The sequence below is a fragment of the Pempheris klunzingeri genome, chromosome 23 (assembly GCF_042242105.1).
Source record: "Pempheris klunzingeri isolate RE-2024b chromosome 23, fPemKlu1.hap1, whole genome shotgun sequence".
Classification (NCBI taxonomy): domain Eukaryota; kingdom Metazoa; phylum Chordata; class Actinopteri; order Acropomatiformes; family Pempheridae; genus Pempheris; species Pempheris klunzingeri.
Genome location: NC_092034.1, coordinates 12,219,051 through 12,235,981, shown reverse-complemented (window position 1 = coordinate 12,235,981; position 16,931 = coordinate 12,219,051). Strand labels below are relative to the sequence as shown.

General features: G+C 42.2%; 4 protein-coding genes across 8 annotated transcripts in view; 2 read left to right on the top strand and 2 right to left on the bottom strand.

Moving 5' to 3' along the window:
• The window catches only part of LOC139222726 (DNA ligase 1), a 94,002-nt gene extending 77,452 nt beyond the window's left edge, over positions 1–16,550 (top strand). The window contains exon 4 of the transcript XR_011585938.1: positions 16,540–16,550. The gene's annotated coding sequence lies outside the window, so the exon portion shown is untranslated. The remainder of the gene's footprint in view (positions 1–16,539) is intronic.
• Positions 1,052–6,748, bottom strand: LOC139223253 (membrane-anchored junction protein). Its single transcript, XM_070855230.1, has 8 exons — positions 6,712–6,748; positions 6,491–6,566; positions 6,181–6,291; positions 5,733–5,788; positions 5,391–5,530; positions 2,969–3,032; positions 1,554–1,735; positions 1,052–1,091 (listed from the first exon to the last, which is right to left on the bottom strand). Exons 1-8 carry the CDS (start codon positions 6,715–6,717, stop codon positions 1,052–1,054), a joined length of 675 nt encoding a protein of 224 aa, XP_070711331.1. The 5' UTR covers positions 6,718–6,748.
• Positions 8,160–10,903, top strand: LOC139222832 (glyoxal reductase). 5 transcript variants are annotated; one of them, XM_070854718.1, is made up of 7 exons: positions 8,160–8,270; positions 8,370–8,438; positions 9,144–9,441; positions 9,740–9,885; positions 9,982–10,121; positions 10,228–10,386; positions 10,519–10,903. In XM_070854718.1, exons 3-7 carry the CDS (start codon positions 9,200–9,202, stop codon positions 10,696–10,698), a joined length of 867 nt encoding a protein of 288 aa, XP_070710819.1. In that variant the 5' UTR covers positions 8,160–8,270; positions 8,370–8,438; positions 9,144–9,199; the 3' UTR covers positions 10,699–10,903. The 5 variants fall into 5 exon arrangements, with proteins under 5 accessions (XP_070710819.1, XP_070710820.1, XP_070710818.1 ...); XM_070854717.1 differs by having other exon boundaries at positions 8,229–8,282; XM_070854719.1 differs by lacking the exon at positions 8,370–8,438 and having other exon boundaries at positions 8,225–8,282.
• badb (BCL2 associated agonist of cell death b) lies at positions 11,066–15,638 on the bottom strand. Its single transcript, XM_070854748.1, has 4 exons — positions 15,481–15,638; positions 14,625–14,780; positions 14,102–14,322; positions 11,066–13,889 (listed from the first exon to the last, which is right to left on the bottom strand). Exons 2-4 carry the CDS (start codon positions 14,770–14,772, stop codon positions 13,752–13,754), a joined length of 507 nt encoding a protein of 168 aa, XP_070710849.1. The 5' UTR covers positions 14,773–14,780; positions 15,481–15,638; the 3' UTR covers positions 11,066–13,751.
• Positions 16,551–16,931: the final 381 nt, after the last annotated feature.

The following is a 16,931-nucleotide window of genomic DNA, read 5'->3' as shown; positions in this document are numbered from 1 at the left end:
ACACTCGTCATAATCAGCAGCCAGATTTTTTTCTTTTGTTGTTTTTCTTTTGCATATTTACAGCTGGTGACAAACATCAGCTCTGAATGTGTGAATCCAAAACACACACACACACACACACACACACACACACACACAGATAGTACATTTAGGTAATTTAGATTGACAGGAGGAAAGTGGAGTTTCCATAAGGTGATACTCACTAAAGCTCAAGGTGCTCAAGGTGCGCACTTATGAACACACACACACACACCGGAGTGGAAACATTAAGAAGGAGTCGCCATTGTCTACGACGTACCAGAATAAAGCCTTGGAATGTGTTCCTGTGAATTCATTCGACAGTCTGCACCTTGAGGAAAGATGTAACCATCTGAATTGGACTAATTCCTGGTTGTTTTTTGTCTGAATTCAATGTGCAAACCAATGTCAGGACTTTTTGAAGGCAGCATGTTAATAACCAAACTGTTTTGGTTCAGATGACAACATTAGTCTATAGGTTAGAATGAGTGTAGACACTAAAAAAGCTCTCAGACATGAAAGATCATGAAAGCTAAAAGCTAAATGTAGCAGAATTAAAAATGGGAAACTGAGAAATGAGAGATCCGGTTTCAGTTATCCAGAGTTATTACATGTGATGCTGTGAAAACAATGACGTGAGGCGAGCTAATAGCAGGAACTCCATCCATAATGGAACAATATATACAACAACATACAATCACAAGAGAAGCCACGAATAAAATAAGAAACAAAGAAGCAACAATATTTATTTTCTTATGCTGTCAGTTAAGAACCACAACAGGAAGCTGATTTTAAGTAGATCATCCAACTCTGTGGCAATAGTTATTACCTATAATAAATCTATATAATGGAAAATGTAATGTGTGATAAGAGAACATGAGGAGACATCTTTAAAACACTACTGACACTAATATAAAAGATCTTCAAAATGCTGTTCCTGAAGAACCTTTTAGTTCTCACTGCAGAACTTTAACCAAACAAAGTGAGTTTCCACTACTGGACCCAGTGGATCCTCCTGAATCTGCTGTGGCTCTCAGGTGTCTCTGAAGAACAAGGAGAAGGAGAAGATGTGGCTGCAAAGAGACAGATAGAGCTTTTAACAGACTGCACATGTGATGAACTCATCCCATACAGCTGCTACTGTACACCTTTACCATTAAAAATGCTGTTTCTAAGAGCGTTTGATGCACTGATTTCATCGTGGAGATAGTTTCGTCAGACTTTTAGGTGCCTAAGGACATACGGCGTCCCAGCTTGCCTCAACAGACATCTGACAGAAATATTGTAATTTCTGTGCTCACAACAGCTGGATTTCCCCGATCCATTTTAATCTTTGACACTTTATTCTCTGAGGTCCAGAACCAATTAGCTCTTGTTTCTCCTGTGGGCGTAAAATCAGATGTACAAATACAACAGTGGCACCCCCATCCTCTCCACAGGGTTGAATCTTACCCAGACTCACTGCTTTTTTGGTTTTCTGGATCGTAGCATGCTAGCAAGGTACTGTTTACTGCCCACAGTGCTGCCACACCAACCTTGCCAGTCGAGCCAGAGCCCCCGGCCTCTCAGGTGTCCCAGGGCCCGAAGCTGCATCGCCCCCCCCCTCCACACCTCCCTCCTGTCCCATGTCCTGATTTATCCGAGGATGCACTTCAGCCGGAGTCAGACCTCCTCTGACCGTGCTGACACCTGATTTGTCACACCTCTCTGTCCCTTTCTATGGGAGAGGATTAGAAGAAATTAAAATCAGAATATAACAGAATATAACTTCTTTATAGTAACGCAAACTTATTTTGAATGCTACTTTATCGCTGATCCCTCCCACTGAACAGCATTTGTCCAATCATTGGCTTTGGATTTCTCCACATATTGGATTTGGGGAAGGTTACGCAGTGACTGCCAAATCAGTTTGTCCTCGTTCTCGGAGCCTTTTCTCAGAAGCTGTTCGAAAGTACTTACATTAAAACATGAACATAATCTTTGTGTTGTTCATCCAAGTAGTTATTATGTATTTTTAATAATAATAATACAGATTGAAATGGCAATTTATAAGAAATAAAAAAAACTATGCTACTATTTTACCTTAAAATAACAGCTTAAAAATCATCTGACTTGCAATATGAAGAATGGCGCCTCTTTCATTCCTAATCCACACGCTCGCTGACTACGGGAGGCCTTCTGTCAGAAGTGTAGGACCCAGACTTAGAGTGTTAATTCTGCCTCTGTTATCAATGTGCTTTGCTAGAATGGAAAGCTCGATAGGACGTAAACAGCAACAACAGTAAAGATGAGTGGTGCAGCTTAGCTAAGGGCCAATTGGATTCTTTCAAGTGTCTGTATGACCTTAATATTCTGTGGAATTAGTTAAATTTCATTTGTTTGTGTAATCAGAATGCATGCCTTGCATGATGATCACCTTCATTGTTCAAACTGAATCCTTCGTGAAGCCTGTACATTTGCAATAGCGCTTCCTTCTTAGAAAATAAATAACTCAAGGGGCTGACATAATTAGTTTCAATCATTTTTTCCACTTGAAATAACTTTAAGGGGGGGAAACAAAGCTAGAGAGGGAGGAGGCAGAAAAGAAAGCCAAAATGGACAAGTATACTTTGTTGCTAATGAAACTGAAGCACAGTACCAGAAACACACACACTCTGACATACACACAATTACACTGAAAAACACTCTCTGTCTGATGTAATGCTATCATTAACCTTAATCACACTTGTTATCCTACCTGTCTGCGCTAATGTTTGCCTGGGGTTACAATAAAGACAGAGATGCTACAAGTATACGTGGTAGAGAGGAAATGAAAGAGCGCAGCAGGATTGAAAATGGAAGATGAATTGTTGGAATCAACAATTCTAAACAACTGTGGGCTAAAATGACTTCTTCGTTTGACATTTAAGAGCGAGACAAATCAGTTTACCAGTTAAATGAAAAGAATCACCTTGTCGACGTGCCCTGGATCTACTTTGGCCTCTCCCTCTGGATGTAGACAGTCCACACGCAGCCTGCTGAACGGTGGACACAACCAAGTTTATCCTTAGATTAATTGTTGTTAAATTCAATACAAGTGGACACCCCTTTATACAAGTCAAATACATGAGGAACTTTCATTTATTTCTAAAAGTAAATAAAGATCTGTTCTTGATCTTTATATGAAGGTAGAGAAAGAGATGACGAAGCTTGACAATCTCCGTTTCTACCATTAAGCTTTGTGAGTTTGTAGTTTATTTCACATTTATTTTATAATAGAATTTATGTAATTTGTGTATCAGAATAACATCTGTGTGAAACAAAAGAGCCTCCATGAGCTGGGGCATAAAAAAACCTGACAATTCATCCTCTTAACAGAGCACCCAAAATGTTTAGGAGCCAAAGTCCATCAATCGCAATGCTTTGTTGAAACTGACCAAACTGCATCTCTCATGCCTGAGAGAGTCGTGAAAGTTCAGCCACATTCATGCTCTCTGAACTTCAGCTCCAGCATCAGCCGGAAGCCATTAACCCAACTGAACCAAATAGTCAATGGAAAAGGGCCCAAGCCCGAAGACCTGAGAAAAACCTAGAGCGACTACTGCAGGAGAAAGAAGTATCCAGAGGAGATGATTGTGACTCAGCAGGAGGCAGGAAGTGCAGACAAGCACAGGGTCATGGCCATTCCGACCCTTCCTGGGCACCGTCTATCTCCTCAGGGCGCTACATGAGAGTCAGCAATAAAATAAAAAAGATGAAATATCTTACCGCCTGCTCATTTTGTAGAGAACATCAACTGCATCACAGTCGAGATCAGCAGAACAGAAAAAAGCGAGAGAACAAATATAAAAGCTGTCACTTTCTGTCCGTTCTACGTCCACACATGTTCTTTGAAAGTCAATCTTTTCTGTTCCCATTTTTCCAGCAGGTTTAACACACAAACAAACCATCTGTCTCTCCAGGGCATCACGTAGACACACACACACACACACACACACACACACAGCGATGAATGCCATCAGTGATGAAGCGGCATATAGGAAGCCTCTGAGGATGCAGGACAGACACTGCTGACAGTGTGTGTGAACTTGTACCTCCGAGTGTTCATGTGTAGCACCTTTGTAAGGACATGTCAGTGTAATGGTCAATGTGCTGAATATAATTCAGTGGGAATTGCTCAATGAAACTTGATTTCCTGTGAGCTGGTGATGATGCTTGAGGCCCTGCTGTTTGCAGGATGTTTACACAGTTTGTGCATCTGAGTGTGTTCCTCAAGTTCAAAAAGGGAGACAATTCTGTTTATATAAGTTAAACTGGGTGGAGGGAAAGGCCGTGTGTGTGTGTGAGTGTGTATGCCTTTTAAATAATCATTTTCGCCCCGATGATCTGACTGTCAGTGTGATTGAGGTGGCGCCCGCTCGCCTCTTGTCTGTTTCATAACGGCAAGAATCACTGGAGCGTGTGTGTGTGTGTGTGTGAGAAAGAGAGAAACAGGGCAGTTGTCAGGATGGATGTCTTAGTGATTTTCTGAATGAGAGCCCTCATTTTACTCTCTGCATACAGGTGTGTGTATATGCGTGAACGTGTATGATGCTAGTGTGAACAAGCTTCCTTTTATTGCTCCCGTCAAACCTCAGTGGCCCATTACCCACATCAGCGCCCTTATAACAACACACACTGTTCACACTGAGAAGGAACACAGAAAATAAGTGATGACACCCGTGTCTACTTCTGTCAAGACACAGCACACTGTGATCCACGATGAAGCCAATAATCCCTGCAGTATCTCTACTGACATAAAAACACTATTTTTATCATAAACTTTACGATGATCCAAGACACTTCATTATAATTCATACATTATATCTTGCTCTGAGGCAAGCCTGCACACAAATACCTTAAAAGAAAGAAAGATTTCTTCTATCTTGATACATATGTATAATATTATAATGCAAATTTGATGTACTGAATATCGTGATATTGTACATTTTCTATATTGTACATTTGAGGAATCTTGATGAATATAATGGCCATATAAAAATGCCACTTCACTGATTTGCACCACATGGCGTTATACACACAGACAGCTACTATGTATATGTGTAAATGGTAGAGTGAAAATTTATATTGTCTAATGGCATGTGTTATGTCACTGAACCCTAGCTGACAGAACGGCTCATTCACTTAACCCTATAAGGCAGTTTGGGGGGAAATAAATAGGGTCACACATGGATTTAGCTTTAATCCAATACATTAAAAATATCTGCCTTTAATTGCAGAGACTTTTTAAACATGTAGTCATGTTATAGGTTATAAAGTTACATGTGACATACACACAGTAAATGTAGCTGAGGGTTACAGACTAGCTCTACTGTAGTAAAGAGGGCACTCACCTGACCCTAGAAACCTTGCTCTCAGCCTCCAAGTCCTTGATTAAGTCCTTTATTATGGCGTCCTCTAGTGGTGAATCTCTTTTACGACGCTTTGACTGAGGCTCAGGGACAGAGGAGCATTTCTGTGCAACATCTTTCTCCTAGAAAACACACCGTAGTGAACTGCACAGGATACATGGCATGGGGTGGCATTACAATGGCCCTGCAACAAACCGTACCTTTGTAACGTTGGTAATGCTCGGATTTTATTGGCACCGTACCAGAGGTTATGATTTAACTATATACCATATCAGACAAGACAGCATGACAACAAAACCTGAACTCTATCGTCTGTATTCTCACTTTGTGATTAACAGAACGACAGCTCACTGGGCTCAACTTCTCCTCTGCTCTCCTTCCTGAAACAAGATAAACACATGGAGACATCAACATGCCTGAACAGTATCCTGTGCGTCTGTTTCTGAACTCTCTATCATACAGCCAGCGCTCACTAACAGGACTATAGACTAAACCCTGCATGCACATGCTCAGCTAATCCACTCCTCGTCTGCACTTGAAGCCATGATGAACCAACTTAGAGGATCTTCTATGGTGGAGAGTGATGGAGAGTGGTCAGGCCAACAGAGCCTATATAGATATGGCTCTGTCTGTTCCCATGGAGCAACATTATCGGTCTATAACCATGCATGTCTTTGCACTGATAACGAGCACTGCTTTACAAGTACAGGATGTATTTAGTGAATACTCTATGACAAGCTGTGCATTTTTGCCCATGTGTGTCCATCCTCACCATTCTGCATATTTGCCTCCAGGTAGAGGATAACAATGAATGGGTAAGCTCTCAGTGTCTTCTCACCAAGTTTGCACATCGCCTTAGACACTCCATCCCACCGCTTCTTATCTGGTGGTTACAGTTAACGAAACACGGCAAACCTCTGGTAAGACCATCAGCAGCTGTAATCTTTGATCTCTATTTGGCAGCTTTGCAATTTAAAGACATGCAGCTGCTACAGTACCATCCTAAAGCATCCCCATGCAAACAACTAAACAGACTGGTGGGCGGTTAACTGAAAAACTGGTTAACTCACTATAAAGGATACAAGGGAAGACAATGAAGTGTGTAGTACAGAAGGGTTGGAGACTGTCCAGGTTACCGAGAACAGCTCTGATAATTTCCTAAAGACAGAGAAGAAGAAAATTAAAGTAAAAGAGATGGAAATGAGGAAATATGAACAATGAGGGGTCAGACTGAATTAGTGTGAATGACAGAGTGTCAACACAACAAATGTGAATGCTGACTGAGGCGAGCAGCAATAAGTACCTCCATTTCCCGGTTGAAGCGGTTTCCTCCCACAGGCACTTTTCCACTGATAAAATATATTATACACATTATAATATATTCAGACACGTTTGGAACTTAAAAGATGTTGTTGTGCTAGTATTAACAGTTCACGTTTTAGTGGTGTTTTTCAAATGCTGATAATAGCTGATAAGGCATTGTATATATGAGAAAATGCTGCTAAGAAGATATAACTGTACTGCTGCAGAGCTTTGAGTGTTAATACTATCAAGTGTAGTTTAAAGAAGAAAAGAATATCATCTTCAGTCTCAATGAAAACCTGTTTTAAGGCATCCCATGAGTTAGGACTGTTACTATAGGACGCTGAATAAATGCAGACTAATCCTCTGGGGTCTTTGGTCCTCTTTTTTTTGCAGATGAAAACAAAATGTGAAGACAAACTAACACATCAGATGATGTAACAGTAGCCATTATAGCCAGTGGAGTTTAAAGAGAGGAGTTAAAACAGAGAAAATAGATCAATGTTTCCTCTCTTGCCCGTAGCTCAGCCGTCTCCCCAAATGCTTTTGAGAAAGAACATTTAGCAAAACTCTGAAGAGAACTGAAGACTGAAGGGAGCCAATGAGTGGATGCAGCATCGATCAGTGGGCCTCCTCCTGTTGGTATGTTTGGCTTATGGATTTAAAGCTTATGCTGTTTTGCTCTGCTTTAGTAAAAATGGCCTAAAAATGGGGACCGGCCTAAAGAATGCCAGAAAAACAATTATTTACATCTATAGTTGTTCTATTGGAGATCAGATTTATTTCAAGTTAAGTGTGCAGGCATTATTTTCATTTTCCTTGGGCTATTTTTGCTCTTTTCATTTGAAATTGTCTCCGACTTGACGTATGAGGCTGTGAAGATGTAAAGAATCATGTCTGTCTTGCCTGTAGCTGCTGCCTCCCCTGATCTTGAACTTGTACATAAAACTACCAGCTCTGAACAATCGAGTCTCAGGGAGAGGGAAGCAGAAAGCCTGCAGTGGCATGACTGACCTGAAACAGTTTAGGCAACAATATCAGAAAATAATCAGATGAAATGATTGACTGGTGGTTCAAGAATGTATGTCAACCAGCCTGAATGCTACTGTAAGCTAACACTGCCTATAGTCATGTAAAGGCTAAAACTGACTTCACTTGTGTAAAAACTGTCAGAAACTCTCTCTCTCTCTCTCTCTCTTTCTCTCTGTCTGTCTCTCTGTCTGTCTCTCCCTAAAATTACCGTAATGTCTACGGAGAATGGCGAGCATGAATCTACTCGGCCGTCCGAAAAGTGAACCTCACCCTCCAGCAGGACGTCAACAGTTAAAATCGTACCCGTCAATCAAACGCTGGACTCGCATCGAGATTCGCTGTTCAGGGCGAATTCCCGCCTTCCGGTCTCTTGTCCTTCTCTGATTGGCTAGACCGTCATCCAATCAGCGGCGTCGGAGCAGGTGTCACTATGGTGACGGCGAAACCGCCCAAACTGTCACATGACTGTCAACGGACCACGTGTTGCGGCAAAGGGGTGGTTGTAAACATTTCTCCCTGTATGACGGAGTTAGTAATAAGGTTACGTTTTTAACTTTTCCCTTTCTTTGTACTCTTTCAATCTTTGTTTCACTCGTGTCATATTCATTCCTTGACACTCTTTCTTAGGTATGTGACAGGTCGTTGCCTATTTATGCACCTCAATCTTAAAGGAAGTCAGCTGGAAGAGCCCAAACGGTGAGGTGAAAATATCTACATTATCTTTAACGGAGGCACATGTATTTTAACGCATTTCCACCCAGTTCGCCATATTGAAATGTAACTGACGTTTCTACGTCTAAATGGCCACTGCGTCCAAGATGTTACGTCCAAACGTCCCATTACTGCATCACTGCAACAAACCGTCACGTTTACGTGTTCTAAAACGGCACAGTTGCAACGACGCTACATTTGTGACGTAAAACTGTTCTAACACAGTATTATACATTGGAAGTACTGTGTGACGTCATGACACAGAGTTGTCGGATCATTGGAAACATTTTTGTAGTTTTGGTGACGTTACAGCGTTCCACTGCCTCAAATTGTAACTATCTCTTTACATAAAGGCATATTGTGACGTGCCAATGTCCAGAAACTGTGTATTATTAGTTCTCTTTGAAGTCTTAACACTGCATCACTGTAGCACAGCTGGTACTACAGCTAATGATGTTTCAGTTGTGCTGCTGCATTACTGTAGCACAATTTGTACTCATTTGCTACATCACAACACTGCGACCTTCCTCTGTAATATTACTGGGGAAAAGGGTGATGGAAAACCTGTATGAATCACCACCTAAATCTCCACCTACTGCAATACTGGTCCCAGGACAACCATGCTAATGTTGATTACTCCAGGAAAACCCCCATTCATTTCTTTCACAACTCTCCCCCCCTCTCAAACAGTGCTGGACAGGCCAAATAATCCAACCAGGGTACAAAGGAGAAGTGCATATCAGATCATGTCCTCCACTACCCCTTCAGTCCTCCTCAGTACTGGGGTTGAGATGCCCCTGTTGGGTTTGGGGACCTACAAGTTGTTTGCTCCTGAGAATGTCTACCGGGCTGTGGACGCCGCACTGGCTACTGGTTATCGGGCCTTTGACAGTGCAGCCGTCTACCAGAATGAAGCTGACTTGGGTCGAGTTCTGAAGGAGCTTCTGCCCAAACATGGATTAACCAGAGAGGATGTATTCATAACCAGGTGATGTGTATAGGCTCATATCTTACAGAGTACAGTGTAAATGTCATTTTAGAGCTATAATAGTACATCTTGAATACAGCTTGAAAACAAAAATATTGAGGGAATATAAGATGTATGTAATTCACTTAAAATGTTTTCTTGATTTGATTGTTGTAGTTGCATAAAATGAACAATGCATGCCTGTACTGGCTTTGGTGTCATACCCGCATCACATGATTTTTTTCCTCAGAGACCATGTGGAGGCACATGGTCAACAACCCTCCTCCTCAACCCTCCTCCTCTGTCTGTGTCCCTGCAGTAAGCTGGGCCCCAAGGATCAGGGTGACAGGGCCATGGAGGGAGCCCTCCACAGCCTGTCTCAGCTGGACTTGGGTTACATTGACCTCTACCTGATCCACTGGCCTGGCACACAGGGTCTGGTAGTGGCTGACAAACGCAACCCAGGTAAAGAGATCAGATTTGAGCTGTCGTCTCACTTCCACGGTGTTGTTGTGCTTAAGTAACACTGCTGACGAGGACCCAATTAATATTTAATCCCAGGCAACCGAGCTCAGAGTTGGGCCATACTGGAGGAGCTGCATGCCCAGGGGAAGCTGAAGGCCATAGGAGTGTCCAACTACACACCAGCACACATGAGAGAACTGATGGAGAGTTGCAAAATCCCTCCTGCGGTGCTGCAGGTATAACACATAAGAGCGAAAGGACCATAGATAACACATAATATACATAAAAGTACTCAGGACACAGTTTTTGAAAGAGCTAATAAACAATGTGTTTTTTTTTTAGGTTGAATTTCACCCACGTCTGTGTCAGACCAAGCTGAGGAGTGTGTGTGAGGAGTATGGAGTCTGTTTCCAAGCCTATTCCTCCCTAGGAAAAGGAGAGCTGCTCACTGACCCTGTGGTCATGGAGGTGGCAAAGAACTGTGAACGCACACCTGCACAGGTACACACACACACACACACACACAATATGCATCCCGCTTAATGTCTTTTTGGGCATCACCCTCTCAGTATTCAATAAATCACATTTTATGACCAAGACTTGGAAAACATTTAGGTCTTTTGTACCCCCCAGATCCTGTTGCGCTGGGCTGTGCAGCAGGGCGTCCCTGTGCTCCCCAAGTCGTCAAATCCAGACAGAATTAAGGACAATGCCAGGCTTTTTGACTTCACACTGAGTGACACAGACATGGACAGACTATCCGCTTTGGACTGTGGGCACAGATACTGCTGGGATCCATCACAAGTGGCCTGATAGAGCTCTAGTGGAAGACATTGTCTCCCATGATACCTCTTTAACGTTGTTGTGAGTGCCAGTGATGCAGAGGTGGAAAAAAAGACTATCCGAATAAGTGTAAGATTGGAGTTCAGACACAGACAGCTCAGTTAATGAAGTTTCTGAGCTGCCAGCAAGTTTTTTTTTTTTTACAAATGTGTCAGTGTGCCACATGTTCAGACCAGTTCTTTATTTGTTGTTGCCACAAGTGTTCACAAGATGTAATATTATGCCCTTTATGTTCTAGATTCCCTGTTTGAATTGTCTATAAATTGCCTTTAAAAATGATACAATTTTAGTGTCCTCTGAATGTTAAAGATTTACACAAGAGACTGACTCTTAAAACCACTCTTAAAATTCTTTATTCAGGACAGCATATACCAGAAGTTTCACAGCTGTAGAGAAAATACATTTACAAAAGTCATTTAAAAAATGAAAAGGCATTCTACAATAAAAAAAAAAGAAGGAAATATTAGAATTCAATTTTCTCCACACACATCTCCAGATTCAAGTAATATCAAGGATGGTTGCAAAACTCCAGGTGCCCAGGCAGGTTTTTTCTCTGGGGTGTGTTCACCACCACAAATGTCTAAACCATGACATGATTTCTTCTGACAAGGCTTCTCCAGACATTATCCGCGTAGTCCCGTTTGTGACAGCAAATGCACTGCCACACTGTTGTGCTTTTTGTCTTGAGCGTAATGCATGACAGCGAGCTGTAAAGTTTAAGGCGGTAATTGGGTAAACAGGCGAGGCCGACTATGTGGTGTCAGGTCAGGGGTTACAGCATGTTCAAGGCAGTGCAACGAGAGAAAAGCGTTCATGTCCGGCCCCAAGCTCTCCTCACTATGTACTTATTCTCTGCCTGCTGATTCTACTCATGTCCAAACTCAGATCTACTGGGAGTGACTCCTTAAAATGTGGACCACTATTTGTCATGACACCACAATCACTTAAACACTCATTCCCTGTTGGTGTATGTGAGAAATCTGTAATTATAAAATGGTGGACACTTCTTTTTTTGAGGAGTAAGTATATTTTTATTTTTGAAGCTTTCTACCAGATACTCATTCAGTATTCTGGGTCGCCAAAAAGTTTTAGTCAGTCCATCTTACACAGTCAGGGTGATGCACACGCTACCAAACATGTGGTAGACTTGGATAAATCTTAAAGTTGTGCCATTCAGATTGTCTGGAATTCTGATTAAAAATGTTCCTTAGGATTAGGAAAAGCTAAAGCGAAAGCTTTATAGCCAATGTAAATGCAGCCCCTTAGCCTGCACACCCGAGCACTTCACAACTCAACCCCACAAGTCGAGAGGAAGAGAATAAGACACAAGAAGAACAAATCCATTACCATTTTCAATAATCACATATTGATCAACAAGTCACAAATAGCCTAATCATATTAACCAAGCTGTGTAGAAGTGCTGGTCTTAGATTACGATCATTCATATGAATAATAATTTCCATACAGGTCATATTGTGTGTAGTATGTGCCAGATAATCATTAGCCTATATATAATACATAAATAGCAAACAAAGCATCAGATCAGCACTCGTAGACCTGAGGCTTGATAGGTTTAGATCCCATTTTATTCACATCCCAGTGCAGATGAAAGTGAATACTTTAAAACCAAACAGGACTGGAAACTGATTCTCCTACAGGAACGTTAAGTTAGTTTTAGTGGAAATCCCTTTCACCTGCGTTTAGATGTAACTCCTATATGCACTGGGTGCTGAGTAAATGGGGCCAAAGGCTAGTGTGTTGGCTCCTTGTACAGCAGTTAATTCATCCCCACCCACATCTTTAAATGCGCACATAACATTTATCACAACAGCCATGGATTGTACACTGCCTATTGCTGGGTCGGCCATACTTATTAAATATCATGGTGACCATGTAAAATAAAGATCTGGCTAAACCATGTTGCTTGTAACCTCCACCACTGCCTTTTGATAAAATATCAACAACATATTTACACATAAAAATTCCACAGTCTGTTTTCTTTTCTTTTTTTGCTCATCCAAGGCTTCAAAAAGATTGGTTTGTGCTTTTATATGTCTGTTTAATGTTATTTTCTTCAGATATAATCTAACCCTGAAATCTTACAAAAGATATTATTTCTGCATCATCAGAGATTGTCCGTGTACAAGATTGTTCTTTGATAAATTTGAAATATAAAGCAGTTAATGATAGTCTAGTACAGCTGTTTACGTGGTACAGGCTTGCTAGTAGCAGAACAGGAGGCTGGGTAAAGGCTCCCTCAAGTTGAATACTTTTAAAAATCCTTCCTTTTTTTAATACTCTGTCCTCTGTTGCCTGCAGGCTATTTTGGCACACAATTACAGTTACAGCTATCTCCTTTAGCTGGTGTTTGTCAAGCACCGATGCTTGGAGCTAAGCAGACATTAGCAACACACGGACGTTGGTGATTTCCTTGAGAAAACAGGGAAGGAAATTCTAACAGCATTCAAGGTGGCCTCAGGTGTTTAGAATTCAGTGCATTCATCTCTCCATCTACAGTATCTTGCATAGTGTTGATGGGCGAGGCAGCTGAAGTGGTAATCATCTTTTGACTGAGTCTGACTGGGTGTGTTAATGAGTGGTCACCTCTTACATCCACTTCTACACTTCCATCTCTCCTCTCTCGGTCCATCATTTGATCCGTTCTGTGGGGTTCAGATAGCAAACAGTCTATCCTCATGCCTGACTGACCTTTACCCTTTCACAGTGGGCTGCCTGACAACATCGCTAACATCACAACCGACACAAATACAAAATCTTTTTTCAAATGTAGTTACCAATGATGTATAAATATGACATGACAAGAAAGGGACACTCGGCCATGCCTTTGTGTTTGGATCTTTCTCTCTCTTTTTTTTGATTGAACCAACCTTTCTTCCGTCCCCTCTCGGAGCAGGTTTCATTGTTCTCGTCGCAATTGTTCTCTTCGCGTCGCTTTCTTCTCAACCCCAATCAATTCCTCAAATCCTTGAACCTCGTGGCACTCCTACTTCCTCTCTCAGCGCCTATTCAGTGCGGTTTGTGTGGTTTTCGTGGTGGCTGTTCTCTCCCTCTGTCTCCTGGTGACTAAAGAGGTAGCTCCACCAGCTTTTAGAGTGGTGCATCTGTTTGGCCGTCCCGGCGCTCCTCACCCTCTTCATTTCCTGAGCAAAATGGAGACATGGTGTGAAGTTAAAACTAGATTTACTAGGGAAAGGCTACTGTTGTTCCTGATTCCCTTATTGGATTAAGTCATTCCACCACATTTACTGATCCTTTTCCTTTACCAAATACACATATTTACAATCACCACCTTTTAATTATTCTAATTGCACCATCTGTGTCCCTCTTCCATCCTCTGACCCCTCGTTCTCACCCCTTTATCTAGCAGGCTGTCAAACTCGTCGCTCATCCTTCGGAGCTGCTGGCCGTATTTCTTGGCTGCCCACAAAGCAGGGGGAGCTGACTTGGACCGTCCCCTGAATGGTGCTCCGTCTGTGGGCGTACCAGCCTCGTCCTCAGCTCTCGCCTGGAGCTCCTCGTCTCTGGAGACGGTGAATGCGTGGGACTCTGAGTTCAGCCTGATTCGACCACTCACTGCGTTAGAGAGACAAAAGGTGAGAGGGGTGTGCAATACCTCACAGGAGCAAGGTTAGATCAACATAACACACCAGGAACGGGAGCAATAAGGGAGTAAGCCACCTGAATAAAATGAAAATGACAACTCTCTTTACTGCTTTGAATAGAGCTGGAGCTATTCTGAAAACATAATATAGAGATTAGCCTACGTTTCAACTATAACCATGCTGAGGCATCTGCTGTGGCAAATGCTCAGTTCTCTACGGGTTCTCATCACTCCACCCCTTTAATAAAGCTTTTCCCACAGTGAGGTGTCCTACCTGCCACTCTGAGCTCGGGTAAGGTGAGGGTGTGGCGTTGAGGAACCAGCTGCTGCTCCTCCCCAGCTGATGATTGGCTGTTTTCTCTTTCCTCTACCTCTTCTGATGGCTCTGACTCGCTGTCCGAAATAGTGAAGTTTGCAGCCATCGTGACATCTGCAGAGGTAAGATTTAAATTTAAATAAAATTAGGAATGTGGATACAGAATGAGAAAGCCCAACTTACTGTGAGTTGCAGACATGGAAATGTCCACAAGCAGGTGCTCATACTGTGCACAAATCTATGTTAATGTTTAACAGTAGTGATGCCCTGCAATTGACCTGTCTGGAAGGACTAGTAAACATACAAGTCATGGACACGTTATCCACGCAAATTAAATGACCAAAACAAGTTATTCATTTATAGATCTCTATTTAGCATAGGGCTAAGGTACACAACAGTGTCTACATGGCAACTTTGCTACCATTCTACTGCCAAACACACACACATAAGATAATTATTCAAGAATCATAAAATGGCATCATCCATTGTACGGCTGATGCTGCCCCTATCCAACACACCCAGCAGTCTATCTGACATTAGCCGGTCCAAAGGTATTCACAGCGTAACAACCCGCAGAGATAACCTACGTGTTTTGACAACACAGGCTCATGTTTAATACCTTTAACGACTTGTTCTTACACTGTAGTTAAAGCAGCCGACACAGCCTCTCCTCCGGCCAGCGCTCTGACTCGCTTGTTTTGTTGTTGTTGACTGAGGAGGACAAAAGAAACTTCCTACAGGGCGGAAGCTGCAGAGGAGCTACATTAGCTACCGAAGCCTGTGCGGAGAAATGACTCTGAATGTGTTTCCTTACCCGAAATCTTTATAGAGTGAGCCCGGAAAGTGCGCCTGTGTGTTTAGATGGCCCCATGCGGCCGCAGCTGTTGTTTTTGTGGTCGCTCTCTTCTCTTTTCGCTCTACAACACACTTTAGCCTCGCGCTCACCCAATCGCCGCGCGTCACTGCTCCGCCGCTGCGCGCTGACGTCACTGTTGCGAGCTAGGACTGGGCCGGGGCTTTGTTTGTCTCACCGGGCCACCGTAAGGCTCGGTGTAGAGGCGCAGCAAAAGTTAGTGCGCACTGATGTCAGGCCCTTTGGATCTACATAGCTGTTTCCATTTCTGTCAGTCCATTTCATCTCATGGAAAAGTACTAATACCACAGTTGATAATACTCCAGTACAAGTAAAAATCCTGCTTTCAAAAGTCACCAAATCACCAAAATGTAATTAAATTGTAAGTAAAAGGCTACTTAAGGGCCCCTTTGAGAGGTTTATTATTATATAATGTAGGCTGCTACTGGAATATTATCACTGATGTTGCCTATTGATGTGCACTGATGTAGTAGCTGCTGAAGTGGACTTCTGTTTACCTACTTGAAAGGCTAATTATGCTTACTAAATCGATCATGTGGAGTAAAAACTCAAATATTTGCTACATAAATGTAGTGGCATAGAAGTAAAATGTGTAGTGCAAAGTAGAAGTGTGTAAAAGTGCTTTTGCTTTTGTTCATATGCCATGGGCTTCCTCAGCTGATAGAGAGGACTTTATACATACTGTACATAGAAATAGCTGTTTGGGCTGGGCTCCTGTTGGATTGCCTGCTGATATTAAATGTGTGTCAGTCTTCCTTTCTCTTCACTTCTTTCTGACAGGGATTTGCAGACAGCATAAAAAAGAGTCTAAAGGTGAATTAAAATGAAATAGACGGGGAGGGCAGAACCCATGTTACACAACAGTTATGTGAGATTTGCTTTTGGCAGATGTTGTTGCTGATAAGAGAGGGTGGGGCAAGAGAAGTAGGCATTCAGATGTAAACACACACAGATTCTAATATCTCTTACTAAACATGGCTGAATATTCATTTAGTACAGTCAGTTTTTTAATTCATACTTGGTATAAGACGTGTTTTTTTTTGTTTTTTTTTTAACCTTTATTTAACCAGGAAGTCCCACCCATCGGTTTGCCGTCATACCCTGCATGAGCAGCAGGTGGAGACTCAGGACTGCAAACTGATCTGTTCTGTCTTATTCTGAGCTGTTTCCTCTTCAGTTGCACTGCTTCATAATCTGTCACAGGTTGTCTGGTGTCTTGCAAAACATTGGAAAAACCTCTTTTGTTCAGTCTCGTGTTTAACTGCGACTCATTGCTGTAATACAAAATTTTGCAATGTGTAGAAAATGTTCCATGATGTCAGGAGAGGGCAAGCCCATGAAAATTACATTATGAAATTTACGTCAATGGGGAAAAATAAATGTTTTCTCTC